General features: G+C 41.1%; 1 protein-coding gene across 2 annotated transcripts in view; it reads left to right on the top strand.

Annotated features, from left to right (window-relative positions):
• CDH9 (cadherin 9) overlaps nt 1-12,877 on the top strand; it is a 72,383-nt gene extending 59,506 nt beyond the window's left edge. The window contains exons 9-11 of one of the 2 annotated variants that reach the window (XM_039526253.1): nt 8,386-8,503; nt 8,736-8,987; nt 12,067-12,877. In XM_039526253.1, coding sequence (XP_039382187.1) covers nt 8,386-8,503; nt 8,736-8,987; nt 12,067-12,548 — 852 coding nt within the window. In that variant the 3' untranslated portion in view covers nt 12,549-12,877. Of the gene's footprint in view, nt 1-8,385; nt 8,504-8,735; nt 8,988-12,060 lie in introns of those variants that run through there. The other variant, XM_039526252.1, reaches the window with a different exon arrangement.
• Nucleotides 12,878-13,368: the final 491 nt, after the last annotated feature.

Raw genomic sequence — 13,368 nt, 5'->3', positions numbered from 1 at the left:
GTCTTAGGTGTCCAACTCCTATTGACTTTCCATGGGAGTAAGTTGACTAACTGCCTACATTTTCATTTGCCTTTTTGATTCTTCAAGTTCATATTCTGCAATAATACTTTAGAGACAAATATTTTGCATTTCTCTGTTGATTTATCTACTTGATCACTCCTCTTCAGAAACCTTAGATAAACTGGAGTAAAGGTTGAACATAATTTATCACTTAACAAAAAGTTTAAGCCTTCAAAGAGAAGGCTGTTTTTAAGTTGCTGTTGTGTCCACAAACACAAGTGTTAGAAAATCTAGATATTCTAATTTGAGACACTACTTACCTTGCTCCCCGCCCCAAAAATAATATGTTCAGTGAATTAGAAAGTACAATAAAGCTCATTTAATATCATTTGAACAATCTTAACTCTGCTCCTGCATCACCTGATTGACAACAATGAGAAACTTTGAGACAACGTGATTCTCAAGGAGCACAAAGGACTAAAGCAGTGTCACCCAAGATGTATCTACATAGATACTTTTATCCCTTGTATATACTTTTGTTTTATTATTTCATTATTTCCTCCATTTTGTTTTTGGCCCTCAGATCTTTCTATATTATTTATATTTAAGTGCTCAAAGATTTGACTTGGCTTTGGGTAACATCTGTGTGGATTCTAGTTAGTCAACATTCTTCCCATTACATCCCCACCAAATTTTACTTTGCTAAAAATTAAGAGAGCAGGTTTAGAGAAAACATGCATTTAAAAAAAGTAGCTGACAGAGGCCCATTAGTTAGTCGGGTATTTAGCTATTCAAATACTCCTTCCAAATAGCACGAGCTCAGCAATTATGATATAATTCCAGAAATTATTTTCCCCAAACGGCAAATTCAGTACTAATGCTACAGACATTATCTGAATCAAATATCATTCCCTGAAGTACTGCTTCCTACTCGTTACATATGCAGGGATGTGATATTTGCAGGTTTCCGTGGCTGCAGGCAAGTAGGAGATTCAAGTAGAAAATTTCAAACATAGATATCTAAAGCTTGGCACCCAAATTCATATTTAGGCACTTATGTAAAGTTGGCTTCATTGGGAGCTGCAAGTGCTCAACACCTTTAAAAATCAAGTCACCTTTAATTAGATGTCTGAATATAATTATGGATTTAAATGCACATATGTGAACATTTTGGACATATACTATTTATATTCCAAATATGCTCCAGTTTTGTCGCTTATTTTAATGTGCTGTACAATATTATTATTGTACAATAGTGCATAATATACAATATACTATTACTCATTTCATAATATTCCACCTTATTTTAGAGCTCACCGAAAGCAGCCAACCTGTTCGAATTATAATTGCTTCCCGTTGCGTCACATCAGTGCATTTAACGCTGATGATCACAGCATGAGGGCTAGACAGAGAAGATAAATATATTTAGTTAATTTTAAGATTTTCTTTTAATTGAGCTTAGCTATTAATCACACCACTTTCTAAATCTCATTCACATCAGGATGCAGCCAGAAATATCAATTATTCCTCCCCATTGCCAACTTACAATACCTGTGTTCAATGTCAGCCAATATTAAAGGGTAGATTGTGGCATTTATGATGCAGCTGTGTGGGGAGATGTGGAGAGCAGTACAGAGTTGCAACATCCCAGGGGTGGCAGTGATGAGAGAGTCTATTGAGGAAGGGCATCATCTCTATAAATGCTTTTTTCACATGGAAATATACCCTCTGCTTCATCATTAGGTTGGGTTCCAGATCTGTTCCACAGACTTGTAATGTGGGCTAAGGTGGGAGCAGCAGGGCCCTGGCCCCAACTCATCTTTGTCCTCTTTTAAGTGTCGCTTTCTCTGCGATGGAGCTCCAGAAGCACAAGGACTGCTACTGTGGAAGGCTCTTGTGCAAGGGTCTCTCCCAACTTTGTTCTATGAGCTCATTAAGAGCAGTGCATGATCCTGACCTGAACTAGGGGCAGAGTCAGGCAATTCTCTCCATGGAAGCCAGGGAGTTTTACCTTAATAGAACATGACTCAATGACTGCAATATTCAACTCTAGGATATCAACTCATCCAACTCCCTATATTTGCTGAGACCACATTAACAATAATGATCAACAGCTAGACTGTTTTGCTCATTGGTGCTATATTCTCTCTTGCCATTTATGAGCTCCCAAACATCAGAACATGGATAGAGCTTATCTTATTTGGGAAGATGATAATTTTTCCTTTCCTTTATCTGTATTTTCTCCACAGGCTGGGAAGGAGCAGGGAAAGGCATAATTGTCATGACAACATTGCTAAATATTGATCATGCATTGTTGTACAGACCTGTAGCTGAATTATGGGTAGGCATCCATTGACTTAGTCGAGTGATATATTAAAATTCTGCAATCCTTTTAAACAGAGGAAGAGGGGAAAGATTTTCTGACCTCTGACATGCTGGTAATTATCTCTGGGGTAAGAGCCAACTTCTGATGAGTAAACCATTTGCCTTCAGAATGCCTCAAACAGCAGATATTATAGAAAGATTTCCTAAGAAGGACAGTCCCTCCCAGATTCTTATACATCTTCATCTTTCCGACCTACCATTGTGATTGATCACTGATATACTCAGATTGTGTACTTTATATGTCACTGTAAGTATAAACATAGCCCTAGACTGAAGCAAATAAAAAATTGCTCAATCAGGGGACTAGTAACATTTTTGATGTTTGATATCTCACACACAGTCAATGAGTGAAACAAACAATAGTGCAGACATTTGAAAAGCCATCTAGCATTATGCAATATCTATGCTTATTTCAGGCAAGTCACAAATTACCAGATCTTAAAGCTCAAATCATTCATCTGAATTCAAGGCTACACTCCAATCAGCTTGTTCTGCAGCAGAACAAAAGCAAAATTCTGAAGCCATGACAGTTAAGCATCCCCAGGTTAACAATACATTATCATTATTGCAAAGTACAAAACCTATGCTGTAAGTTAATTGTGTTGTTTGAAAACTCCAAGGAAGGGACCGTTTAAACAAATTAGCCTCCCTGAACTCCTCAGGAATCTTCCTGGTTTAATAGCAAGTGACATTCTCTTATGCAAAGAGAATGAAAACTGCCATTTTCAAAGAAAGGTGTCATGTTTCATAATGACAATCAATATATACTGACAGTGACATATTGAAAAGGAGTGTGTGTGGTAGATTGCCATGGACGTGTTGGTTGTTTCAAGTTTTTGTTAAAATATCATGGTAAATATATCTTCCCCAAACATTTTGCAATATCTTCTGTTCCATCCTATTCCCTTCATGAAGATTCATACAAAAGACTTACTTGGATTTTTATAAAGAAACTTTCAGTTCTGTCTTTAAGAGAATCTTCTAAAGCATGCTGAGAGACTTACAAATCAGCAGTCTGGAGCAATGAGGAGAAAACACCATAGCATCCAAATCATCTGCAGTATCTGAGAAAGAGATGGCACTCTGTGAAAGATACATAAACAGGAGCTGAATGAACAGGGGTGCTGGAACAATCTGTACAGTTGGGGTGCTGAGAGCCATTGAACCAAACTCTAAATCCTGTATATAATGGAAACCACTTCAAGGCAGGGTGTGGTGCAGCACCCCCAGTACTCCTACTTCCAGCACCTACGCAACTCTGGAACCCCACCTCACGTCTGCGAGCATTTACTCATGGGGTGTCCCTCTGACTTCAGTGGGAGTAAGACCCAGATCCTCAAAGTTATGAAATCACATAGAGACCTAAATACCTTCAAGGATCTGGGCCTAAGTGCTCACCTACGTGAAGAAAGGTTGCACTGCTCGGCCTACATTGTTTAAACAGCTATAAAACTACTCTGTGTTGGATATAAAAGTGAAGTGTTTTTATGGACACTCCAGGTTTACATTATCAGCACTTGAAAAGCTGAGTGATCCCCTCAAGAATGGGAATTTATCCTATAAATCCCAATGAGCTATCTCACACTGATTCTCCTAAGAAAGGTAGAATTACTGACAGTAATGCTGAATTTTTCAATCCGAGTTCATTCACAAGGGCATCTAAACGAAAAGGAATGTATTTTTTCAATAAATCTGATATGCTTGAAATCACATTTGATTTGAGTAAAAGTCACTTTCTTGAAAAACAATCTCTTATACATCTTATGTCAGGCATCTCTCTGAAGTCTCTGTGAAGCGTGAGTACAACTCCAAATTCAGAACTGTTTCAAAATGGAAAAGCATGTATTTCATTTGACACCACAAACTTTAAATAGCAAAACATTGTGCCCTAGTTTTTACAGTATCCCTACCACACCAAAAATCAGAATGGCTAAGTCTCTTTAATTTCTACATCTAGGATTGACTTTAGTTTCTTTTATTAATGATTTTTAGATCTACAAAAGCTAACCTCATAATATTTCTATTTTTTTGTTTGTTTTTGTTTTGATTTATTCACCCTTTGGAAAACTTTGCCAGCATTTTTTCTCCCCTTTATTCTTCCATGTTTTCAAGAAGCCAATACCTTTAACAGTTGATATGATGCTCTGCTAGCCTTCCCCCATAAGGCATTTCTGTTATAATGGCACTGGAATTGTAGACTTTGACGACATGGGGCTTAAAATGTTGTAGCTATCTAAATCCATGCCTATACTATCACATCCACCGTTGCTACTGCCAGTAGCAGTGGTACCAACACTGGGAATATTTAGAGAAAAAAGTGCTAGTGGAATTACAAATTCAGTGACATGCTAACAGAGCTCCTTTGCAAAGAGTGTGAACTTGGCCAAATGTATTTTAAAAGTTCCCCAAGTGTCAGGATCCTACTTGCTTTCAAAATGTAGAGATCTTAATGTGTACTTGAGAGCCTCATTAATTTTAAGAAATATTGCATAATCCTGCTTTAACTATATTTTGTTCATCATGAAGGAAGATGACATTCATGAATTCCCTCACAGATTCTGCTCTGATGACAGGAAACCATAAAGACCCTGATTCTGATCTCCCCAACACTGGTGTAAATGAGGAATAATGCCAAGGAAGCTGATGAGCCAAATTCTCATTTACACCTAAATTAACCTACTGACTATAATTAAATTACTCCAGATCCAACTATTCATCTAGTGTTTTACTATATTTTGTTTCTGTATTGTCAGGAGTGTCTAAGATAGGTCCCAAACATGAGAGATGCAGAATAACTATATAGAATATTGAATGAGTATGTTCAATTCTCATTGAAATTAATATTCAGAAAGGTGTTTTAAGGGAACTGTCCTTAACTCAAGATAGTGTTGTTATTTAGCAGTTACTGCTTTTGCTTGGACAGTTAATGCTATGCATGTGCTCTGGAAATCTCAGGGAAACAAGCTGCATGCATAAACCTTTTGATAACAAACCCCTTTGAAGTCCGGGGAAGCGGAAGATACCCAGGACAGTGCAGACATTTAGCGCTTCAAATGAGGCACTCAGCACACCGCAATATCATAAAAAGCAGGTCCATCTTCACAGCAGGTGCTAGAGGAGCTCTCTGCTCATGAGTAAAGTGGTAAGGAGAGTTCTCTGCTGAGACTTATTCTGGATTCCAACCGCAAATCCTTTCTCTGGGAAACCCACCCACTCACTCGTGCCACTGAGCTATCCTGACACCTGATTAAGCCCAAAGCTTCTACTTTTGGATAGAGCCACAACTCTGGCAGCAGGACAGTGCAAAACATGCTGGATTTCTGTGGCACTACAATAGTTAGTGAATGTGAACAATCCAATAGTCATTTTTACTGTACATATGAATTATCACAGTTTATAGCATAGTAAATGTAATGACATCACTTTATAACTGCACAATGCTTAATATAGTATCGGTACTGAACTCACTCTTCCTTACTGTGTTTGCTTTCCCAGTTTTAGCAACTTTACCTTCTTTAGCCATATCAATGCAATCAACATCTTAAATTAGTCTGAAAAACACTAGAGTACTTACTTGTTTTTTTTTTTTAAATTAAGTTTAATGTGGCAGGGGAGCAGAGCCAGTGCTAGCCATAAACAGGCTAAGCAATTGTTTGGAGCCCCGAGCAGCTCAACGGGCTCCCATTTGATTTTTATTATAAGAACTTTCCTATTTTAGTATTGGAGGGGGAGGGGCAAAATATTCTTGTTTAGGGCCTCCAGTGCAATAGCACCAGCTCTGCAGGGGAGTCTTCTGCATTCCAGAAGGAACATTTTCCTCCCCTTTATGCATGCTGGCTCCCATGGCCCTATGACAGTGCTACTATCTTCCTCCTCACAACTGGACTTGACTGTCCTCCATTTTCCACCAGTGCCATTCCACAACCAGAGGTGTCCATTCAGGGTGATGCAAGGCATTTCTCCCCCTCTCCTGCCCTCCACCCCCAAAAGCTGAGAATTCTGCTTCTGCAATATTCTAACTGTACCTCCAGGAGAAAAAGATTCAGAGTAGGAACTGAACCCACGTTTCCCACTTGCAGAGCATAGTGTGTGAAGTAGCTGCTAATGTTGTGTAAGGGCATGGGAGGAGGTTGGATTGGTCAGGGGGTCACCCTTCACACAGCAACACAGGGCACTGAGAACTAATCAGAACAGAGAGCTGCCTGCAGCAGCCAGGAGCAAGCCCTTGTTTGTGTGTCATTAGCAGGGGCAGCTCTAGGCACCAGCAAAGCAAGCACCTGCTTGGGGCAGCCCATTTGCAGGGGTGGCAGAACCAACAGGGGCTCTGGGAGCTGTAGTTCCTTGGTTAGTTCCCTGCCTATAGAGCCAGCCCTGGAGCAGGGAAAGAACTACATTTCCCAGCATTCCCTTGGCCACTACCAACTGGAAAGGAAGGAGGGGACCTCATGTGGCAGTGTGCTGTGAGTGGTAGGGAGACCATATTTTAACATTCAAAAAACAGGACACTCCAGGGGGAGGGAAGCCCCACCCTGCCACCATCCACTCCCTCCGACTGCCCCCCACAGAAACCCCAACCCATCCAACCCCCCCCGCTCCCTGTCCCCTGATCACCCCCTCCCAGGACCCCTTCCCCTAACTGCCCCCCAGGACCCCACCCCCCTATCTAAGCCTCCTTTCTCCTTGTCCCCAACTGCCCCCAACTTCCCCCCTAGGACCCTACCTGTCCCCTGACAAACCCCTGGGACTCCCATGACTATCTAACCACTGCCTGTCCCCTGACTGCCCCCCCGAACCCCTGACCCATCTAACCACGCTTCTCCCTGCTCCTGACTGCCCCCCAGAACCTCCGCCCCATCCAACCCCCGCTCCTGTCCCTTGACTACCCCCGGAATCCCCTACCCCTTCTCCAACCCCCCAGTCCCCGTACCATGCCACTCAGACCAGCGTGTCTGGCTCCGCACAGAACCAGACACGCTGCTGCATACATGCTGCCGTGCTCCCCCCGCCCGCCCACCCCCTCCCCCAGCACCTGCCTTCCAGATTTGAATACCTCAAAATTCAGGAGTGCTCAAGCTCAGTTTCGGCAGCTGTTACTTCATTTCTCCCAAATCAAATATACTGATCCACTGTAACTTACTGTAGAAAAAGTAGGATAAAATTGAGCAAGAAAAGCTTCCCAGTGGTTATTAGGACTAGAATTGCTATTTTCAACAGCCATTGCCTTTTGTTTGTCTGTTTGTTTAAAAGGAAGACAATGATATTGCATTGGCAAATTCCCCATAGAAAGAAAGAATGGAACAAAAGAATAATAAAGGCACCTCAACTTTTCCTCATTTATGGAGGACAGTCTTATAATATGCATCCAGATATCCTCCAATCACACAAGCTGAAAATTGTTCCACTTTACTGCAGTTCTGTAACCATATGGGAACCAATCCCGTCTGTGTTTTGTGCACATCCAAAATTCCTGCTGAATGACCCGCCCTGAGAGCGAGTTACCAGTGACCCAGGGCTGCGGCGGAAGGAGGGTGCAGGTGGGGGTGGGGGAGAACCCAGGGCTGGTGCGGCAGGAGATGTGTGTGGGGGGACTGGTCGGGGGGGAAGGGGTGAGCCCAGCGCTGGGGCTGCAGGGTGTGTGTGTGTGTGGGGGGGGAAGAGCCCAGGGCTGGGGCAGCAAGAGGGTGCAGGGGGGGGAGCCCAGGGCTGGGATGGGGGGCAGCCAAAAATTTTTTTGCTTGGGGCAGCAAAACACCTAGAGCCAGCGCTGGTTATTAGGTGGATGTGAAGTTAAAAATGAAAGAGCTGATTTGTTTAACAGAAGCTCTTCTTGTGTTAACATGAGACCACCACATAGCACACTAACCCTTGGGCACTGGGTGGCTTCTTCAAATATAATTGCATTGGGTATTTTATAATATGTTATAAGAAAATGCTGTCATATTTTTTAAAAAAATAACAAAAAAACCACATTAAGAACATAATACTTCGTTTTCCTTGTAGCTGGTACAGACTGTTAGTGCTGTGGACAAAGATGAGCCTCCTCGAGGCCACAAATTCTTCTTTGAGTTGGTGCCAGAATTTGCAGTTCATCCCAACTTCTCTGTTGTCGACAACAAAGGTAAACAACTCTGCTCCTGCATGTCATAGGCTTGCCAACTTTGGTTGGATGAATTCCTGGAGGTTTCATCACATGATATTATCTTTAATTAAAGATTAATCTTTAATTCCCGGAGACTCCAGGGCAATCCTGGAGGGTTGGCAACTCTAGCATGCCATCTCACTGTTTTTCCCCCCCATGCCAGAGACCACATCACACTGTCACACACAGTTATTCTGCTCCTCCATTTCAGATAACACAGCAGGGATTCTGACTAGAAGAAATGGATATAGCCGCAGTAAAATGAGTACCTATCTCCTGCCAGTCTTAATATTCGACAATGACTATCCAATCCAGAGTAGCACCGGCACGCTGACAATTCGAGTGTGTGCCTGCGATAGCCGGGGGAATATGCAGTCCTGTAATGCTGAGGCTTTGCTCCTTTCAGCTGGCCTCAGCACAGGTGCTTTGATTGCCATTCTCCTCTGCATCATTATACTGTTAGGTAAGTGATCCTTGTGACCTATATGTAATTCAATACACATGTGCTAGTCACTGCTTTATTAACTGCTGTCACTCTACAAAGCCCTTGATTCAGGTGACTAGAGAAAAGCCTTAATATGGACATTTTCCACACTCACTACCTTGTAATGGGGGGGTTGAATGTGGACTGTAAGTCATTACAACTACTCAAAAGAAAGCTGAAAACCGGGATGAGAATGTCACTGTTTTACTAAGATGATATGAGGCAAATAGTAACATAGGACTAGATTCTGTTACCCTTACTCAGGCAGAGTATTATCTTACTTGACAAGTAGTCCCCATTTAATGAAATTGAGTAATGTACCACTCAACAGGAGTACAGATGACACAATCTGGCTCCTAATAATAAAAAATTAACAATTACACCAGTTATTAAGTCATTTATAGTTTCTATATTTTAAAAACATCTGGATAGAAAATATAACAGAGGAGCTATATATATCCTAACTTTTAAATGTTTGCAAGTGGAAGGGGGTGGGGCAGGTGACTGGTCGTGGGCATGGAAGGGGGAAGAAGAGGGAGAGAGCGAAGGGACAACCTCAAGGACATTGGGAGATATGCAGGGATTTAGGATGAAGACTGGTGAGGTGGGGTTGGGGAGATGAGATGAAGACGGCGGCTGCCAGGTTTGACAACTGGAGAAAGTGCTGAGGAAGCAGGCACAGGAAGCTGGTAAATCAGCATGAATGCCATGCACAGCTTACTGTGAAAGATCCTAATTCACGGCAGCCTTTGGAAGCATAACAATAAGGGGCCTGCCCTCATAAATGCATCTGGCTCTTTTAAGTGAAGTTCTTAAGCATACTTGAGTAAGCCAGTATTCCTGACTGACAACAAGGGAAAACTGAAAAAAAAATCTAAAAACGGCTGCTGCACACACAAAAACTATATAGAACAGAACTGTAGAACCGTCTCCATTCAGTGGATCACATTTAAGCATATAGCTCCTGTTCATGTTTTCTCTGTCCTCAGCATGCCCTCTCTTCCCTTTACTCACCAGTGCTCAGGTTATTGCTCACCAGTGCTCATGTATAAGTTGGCTCATATCGCTGAGCACAAGTGTAACCTACTTCTTAGCATGAGTTAGGCATCCATTTCTACATCTGATCCACAGATGACTTAACTGTGCTGTAACTCCTAGCTACTGGTCTCAGTCTTTTAGCTCCTGCTGTAGAGGCTCACACTTTAGCTTCCATCACGTCATCCAAAGATGAAAATTGATATACTAGTATTTCTTGCAGCAGGATCAGTTGTTTAAATAAGTGGCTGTTAGTACAGACTTAGATTCCAAGTCCTGAAGCCACTGAAGTCAATAAAAGTTTTGGTATTAATGACTGTAGGTTCTTAGGGCAATTTTTAAAAAAAAGTGTAAGTGACTTAGGCTCCTAAGTCCTATTTTCAAAAGTGAAATAGGCACCTAGGACCCTAAGGGCTGGTCTACCCTACAGCTGCAGGTCGATGTAAGCTATGCAATTTGAGTTACGTGAGCCTAAATCATATTGACGTAGCTCAGATCTACTTACTGTGGGGTCCACATTATGCTACATTGATGGGAAATGCTCTCCTGCCGACATTGCTTCACTGCGCAGGAGTACAGAAATCGATGGGAGAGTGCTCTCCCATCAATTGAGCATGTCTTCACTAGACCCTCTAAACTGATGCCATTCCATCAATTGCAGCAGCACCAATTTACCTCCATTGTGAAGACAAGCCCTAAGTCTCACTGAAAGTCAATGGGACTTAGGCCACGTATAAACTAGGAGAGCTTTGCTGGTATAGGTATACCAGCATACTATCCCAACAAAGAGCTCCTAGTGTGGCTACAGCTACACTAGAGTAACCCCACTTTTACTGGTGTAGCTTTTTTCAGTCTCCATCTCCCAAGTGAAATAAGCTATACCAGCAAAAAGTGTGATCTTTGCCAGTATAACAGCATTTTTGTGTCTTTTGTCAGCACAGCTATACCTACGGGGGATCACACCTATTCATGCCAACATAGCTATGGTGATTAGATATTGTTAGACACAGAGCATATGAACAAGAACCAGCCAATCAAGCATGTGAGAGAGAAAATGCTTGGTGCCACCTCAGAGCACTTCCCTCCACATCCAATGTTCCATCACTGGCAATGGGCATCTTTGATGCTTCAGAGGAAGGAGATTAAAATAAAATAAAATAAAACCTCCCAGAATATATTGGAGGAAAAAATCCCTTCCTGACCCCTGCAGATGGCTGGCTGAAACCCTGAAGCATGCGATTTTGGGAATGTAAGTCAAACTGGATGTGAGTCCCAGGGCTGTTGACCCTGACCCCTACCATCACAAGCAATCCATTATACAATCACACTCATAATTGTCCAGCTCTCACCTAAAACTAAATTAAGTTGTTTGCCCCCACAACTCCTATTGGGAGGTTGTTCCAGAAAATCACTCCTCTGATTGTTAGAAACTTTCTTCTAATTTCCATCCTGAATTTGTTCATGGCCAGTTTACATCCATTTGTTCTTCTTTCAACCTACCTACTGCCTCTCAAGGAGGTGCATTTACTACAGTGATTCCATTGCTGTAGCAAGTGTCTATAGTATAGTGCTACAGCAGCACAAGTGTAGCCATACCCTCACTTATTCAAATGTTACCCCTGATGTCTGCATGGCAAGCAGCACAGAACAGAAATGAAACAAACTAAACATTATTAGGGACTATGGTCAAAGAAACCTCCTCTCCAGTGTGGAACCACAAAATGACAAACATTAAAAGCAGGATTTTGCTTGACACTGAAAATGCAAATCCTAATCAATAATACAATTCCTTAACTTTAACCTAACTTTAAAATTAGGTATTTGTAATTCTTATATCTGAATCAAAATTCAGTTTATTATTGTTCAATAGTAGTTTTTCCCTATTTTCCAAATATCCTCTCTCAGTTATAAAATTATTTGTCCATTGCAAATGTGCATTAACTCCATTTCAGTGCTAACTATCTTGTCCATCTCATTATTTAGGCTACACTGCAGCTCATCATCTATTTGTTTTCAGTTTTAGTTGTGCTGTTTGCAGCACTGAAGAGGCAGAGAAAGAAAGAGCCCTTGATCATCTCAAAGGATGATGTCCGGGACAATATTGTGACTTACAACGATGAAGGAGGTGGGGAAGAGGATACCCAGGCTTTTGACATTGGAACACTAAGGAATCCAGAAGCAAGAGAAGAAAGTAAGATGAGAAGAGATGTTATCCCAGAAACTATATTTCAGATAAGGAGGACTGCACCTCTGTGGGAAAACATTGATGTCCAAGATTTTATTCAACGAAGGCTAAAGGAAAATGATTTAGACCCAACCGCACCCCCTTATGATTCACTAGCGACATACGCCTATGAAGGGAACGATTCTATAGCAAATTCACTTAGCTCTTTGGAATCACTTACTATGGATGGCAACCAAGATTATGATTACCTCAGTGACTGGGGACCTCGATTTAAAAAGCTGGCAGACATGTATGGTGGAGATGACAGTGACCGAGACTGAGAAAGTAATCTGTGACTTGGTCAGTGTTAGTGGAGGTAATGTCTATGTTACTAGATAAAGTGGCCTACACTCTCTTACTTGATAAAAAATACATAAAATAGGTGTTGTCTTAGTAAGAGTTTGCTTAATCAATAAGTCAACGTAAATTCATATGATTGATTTAAATATAAAAATAAAATCTATACTTCACCCTCCCTGCCTAAAAACCCCTGAAGGAAGATTCTCACCGACAATGAGAAGACACTAAAAAAAGGCTTTTTGTGCCTTTAATAATAAATAGATGGAAAACATACTTTTTTTTTTTAATTGCTTTGCATCACATTTATTACTAGCTGGGAGATTGTGCACCTGTGTTGTAACATAATCTGAAAAAAGTATACCTTAAAAAAATGAATTAATATTACTGCCATATTTATTGATTTAAAGAATGTCTATGTTGATTCATCATGATATTTTTATATATGTATATTATATTTTTGTATTTTTATTAAATAAATTAGTATTTATAAAAACATTATTTCATTTATTTTGCCAGTCATAAATTACTGAACAGGAGGAATCGTATGCTGTATGGATTTTTTTTCCTCAAAATAACCTCTTTACATCAGAATGGCTGTACTGTAAAATGAAGAGAAGAAAAAATACATGAATGGGTTTCTCTTTGACAGAGGTACAGTGTAGAAAAAAATAAAAAGCAAATTTTCTGGGTAAGTCCAAACACAGGCGATTATGATAAATGTAGTCTGCCTTCAGCCTGGGCTATTCAAAGGCATCAACATATAGTTTCACTGTTGATACCACCCCTCCCACATCCCTACTT

This window comes from Mauremys reevesii, linkage group 2 (assembly GCF_016161935.1).
Source record: "Mauremys reevesii isolate NIE-2019 linkage group 2, ASM1616193v1, whole genome shotgun sequence".
Taxonomy (NCBI): domain Eukaryota; kingdom Metazoa; phylum Chordata; order Testudines; family Geoemydidae; genus Mauremys; species Mauremys reevesii.
The sequence above is the reverse complement of the archived record's forward strand: the minus strand, read 5'-3'. Positions and strand labels throughout refer to the sequence as shown.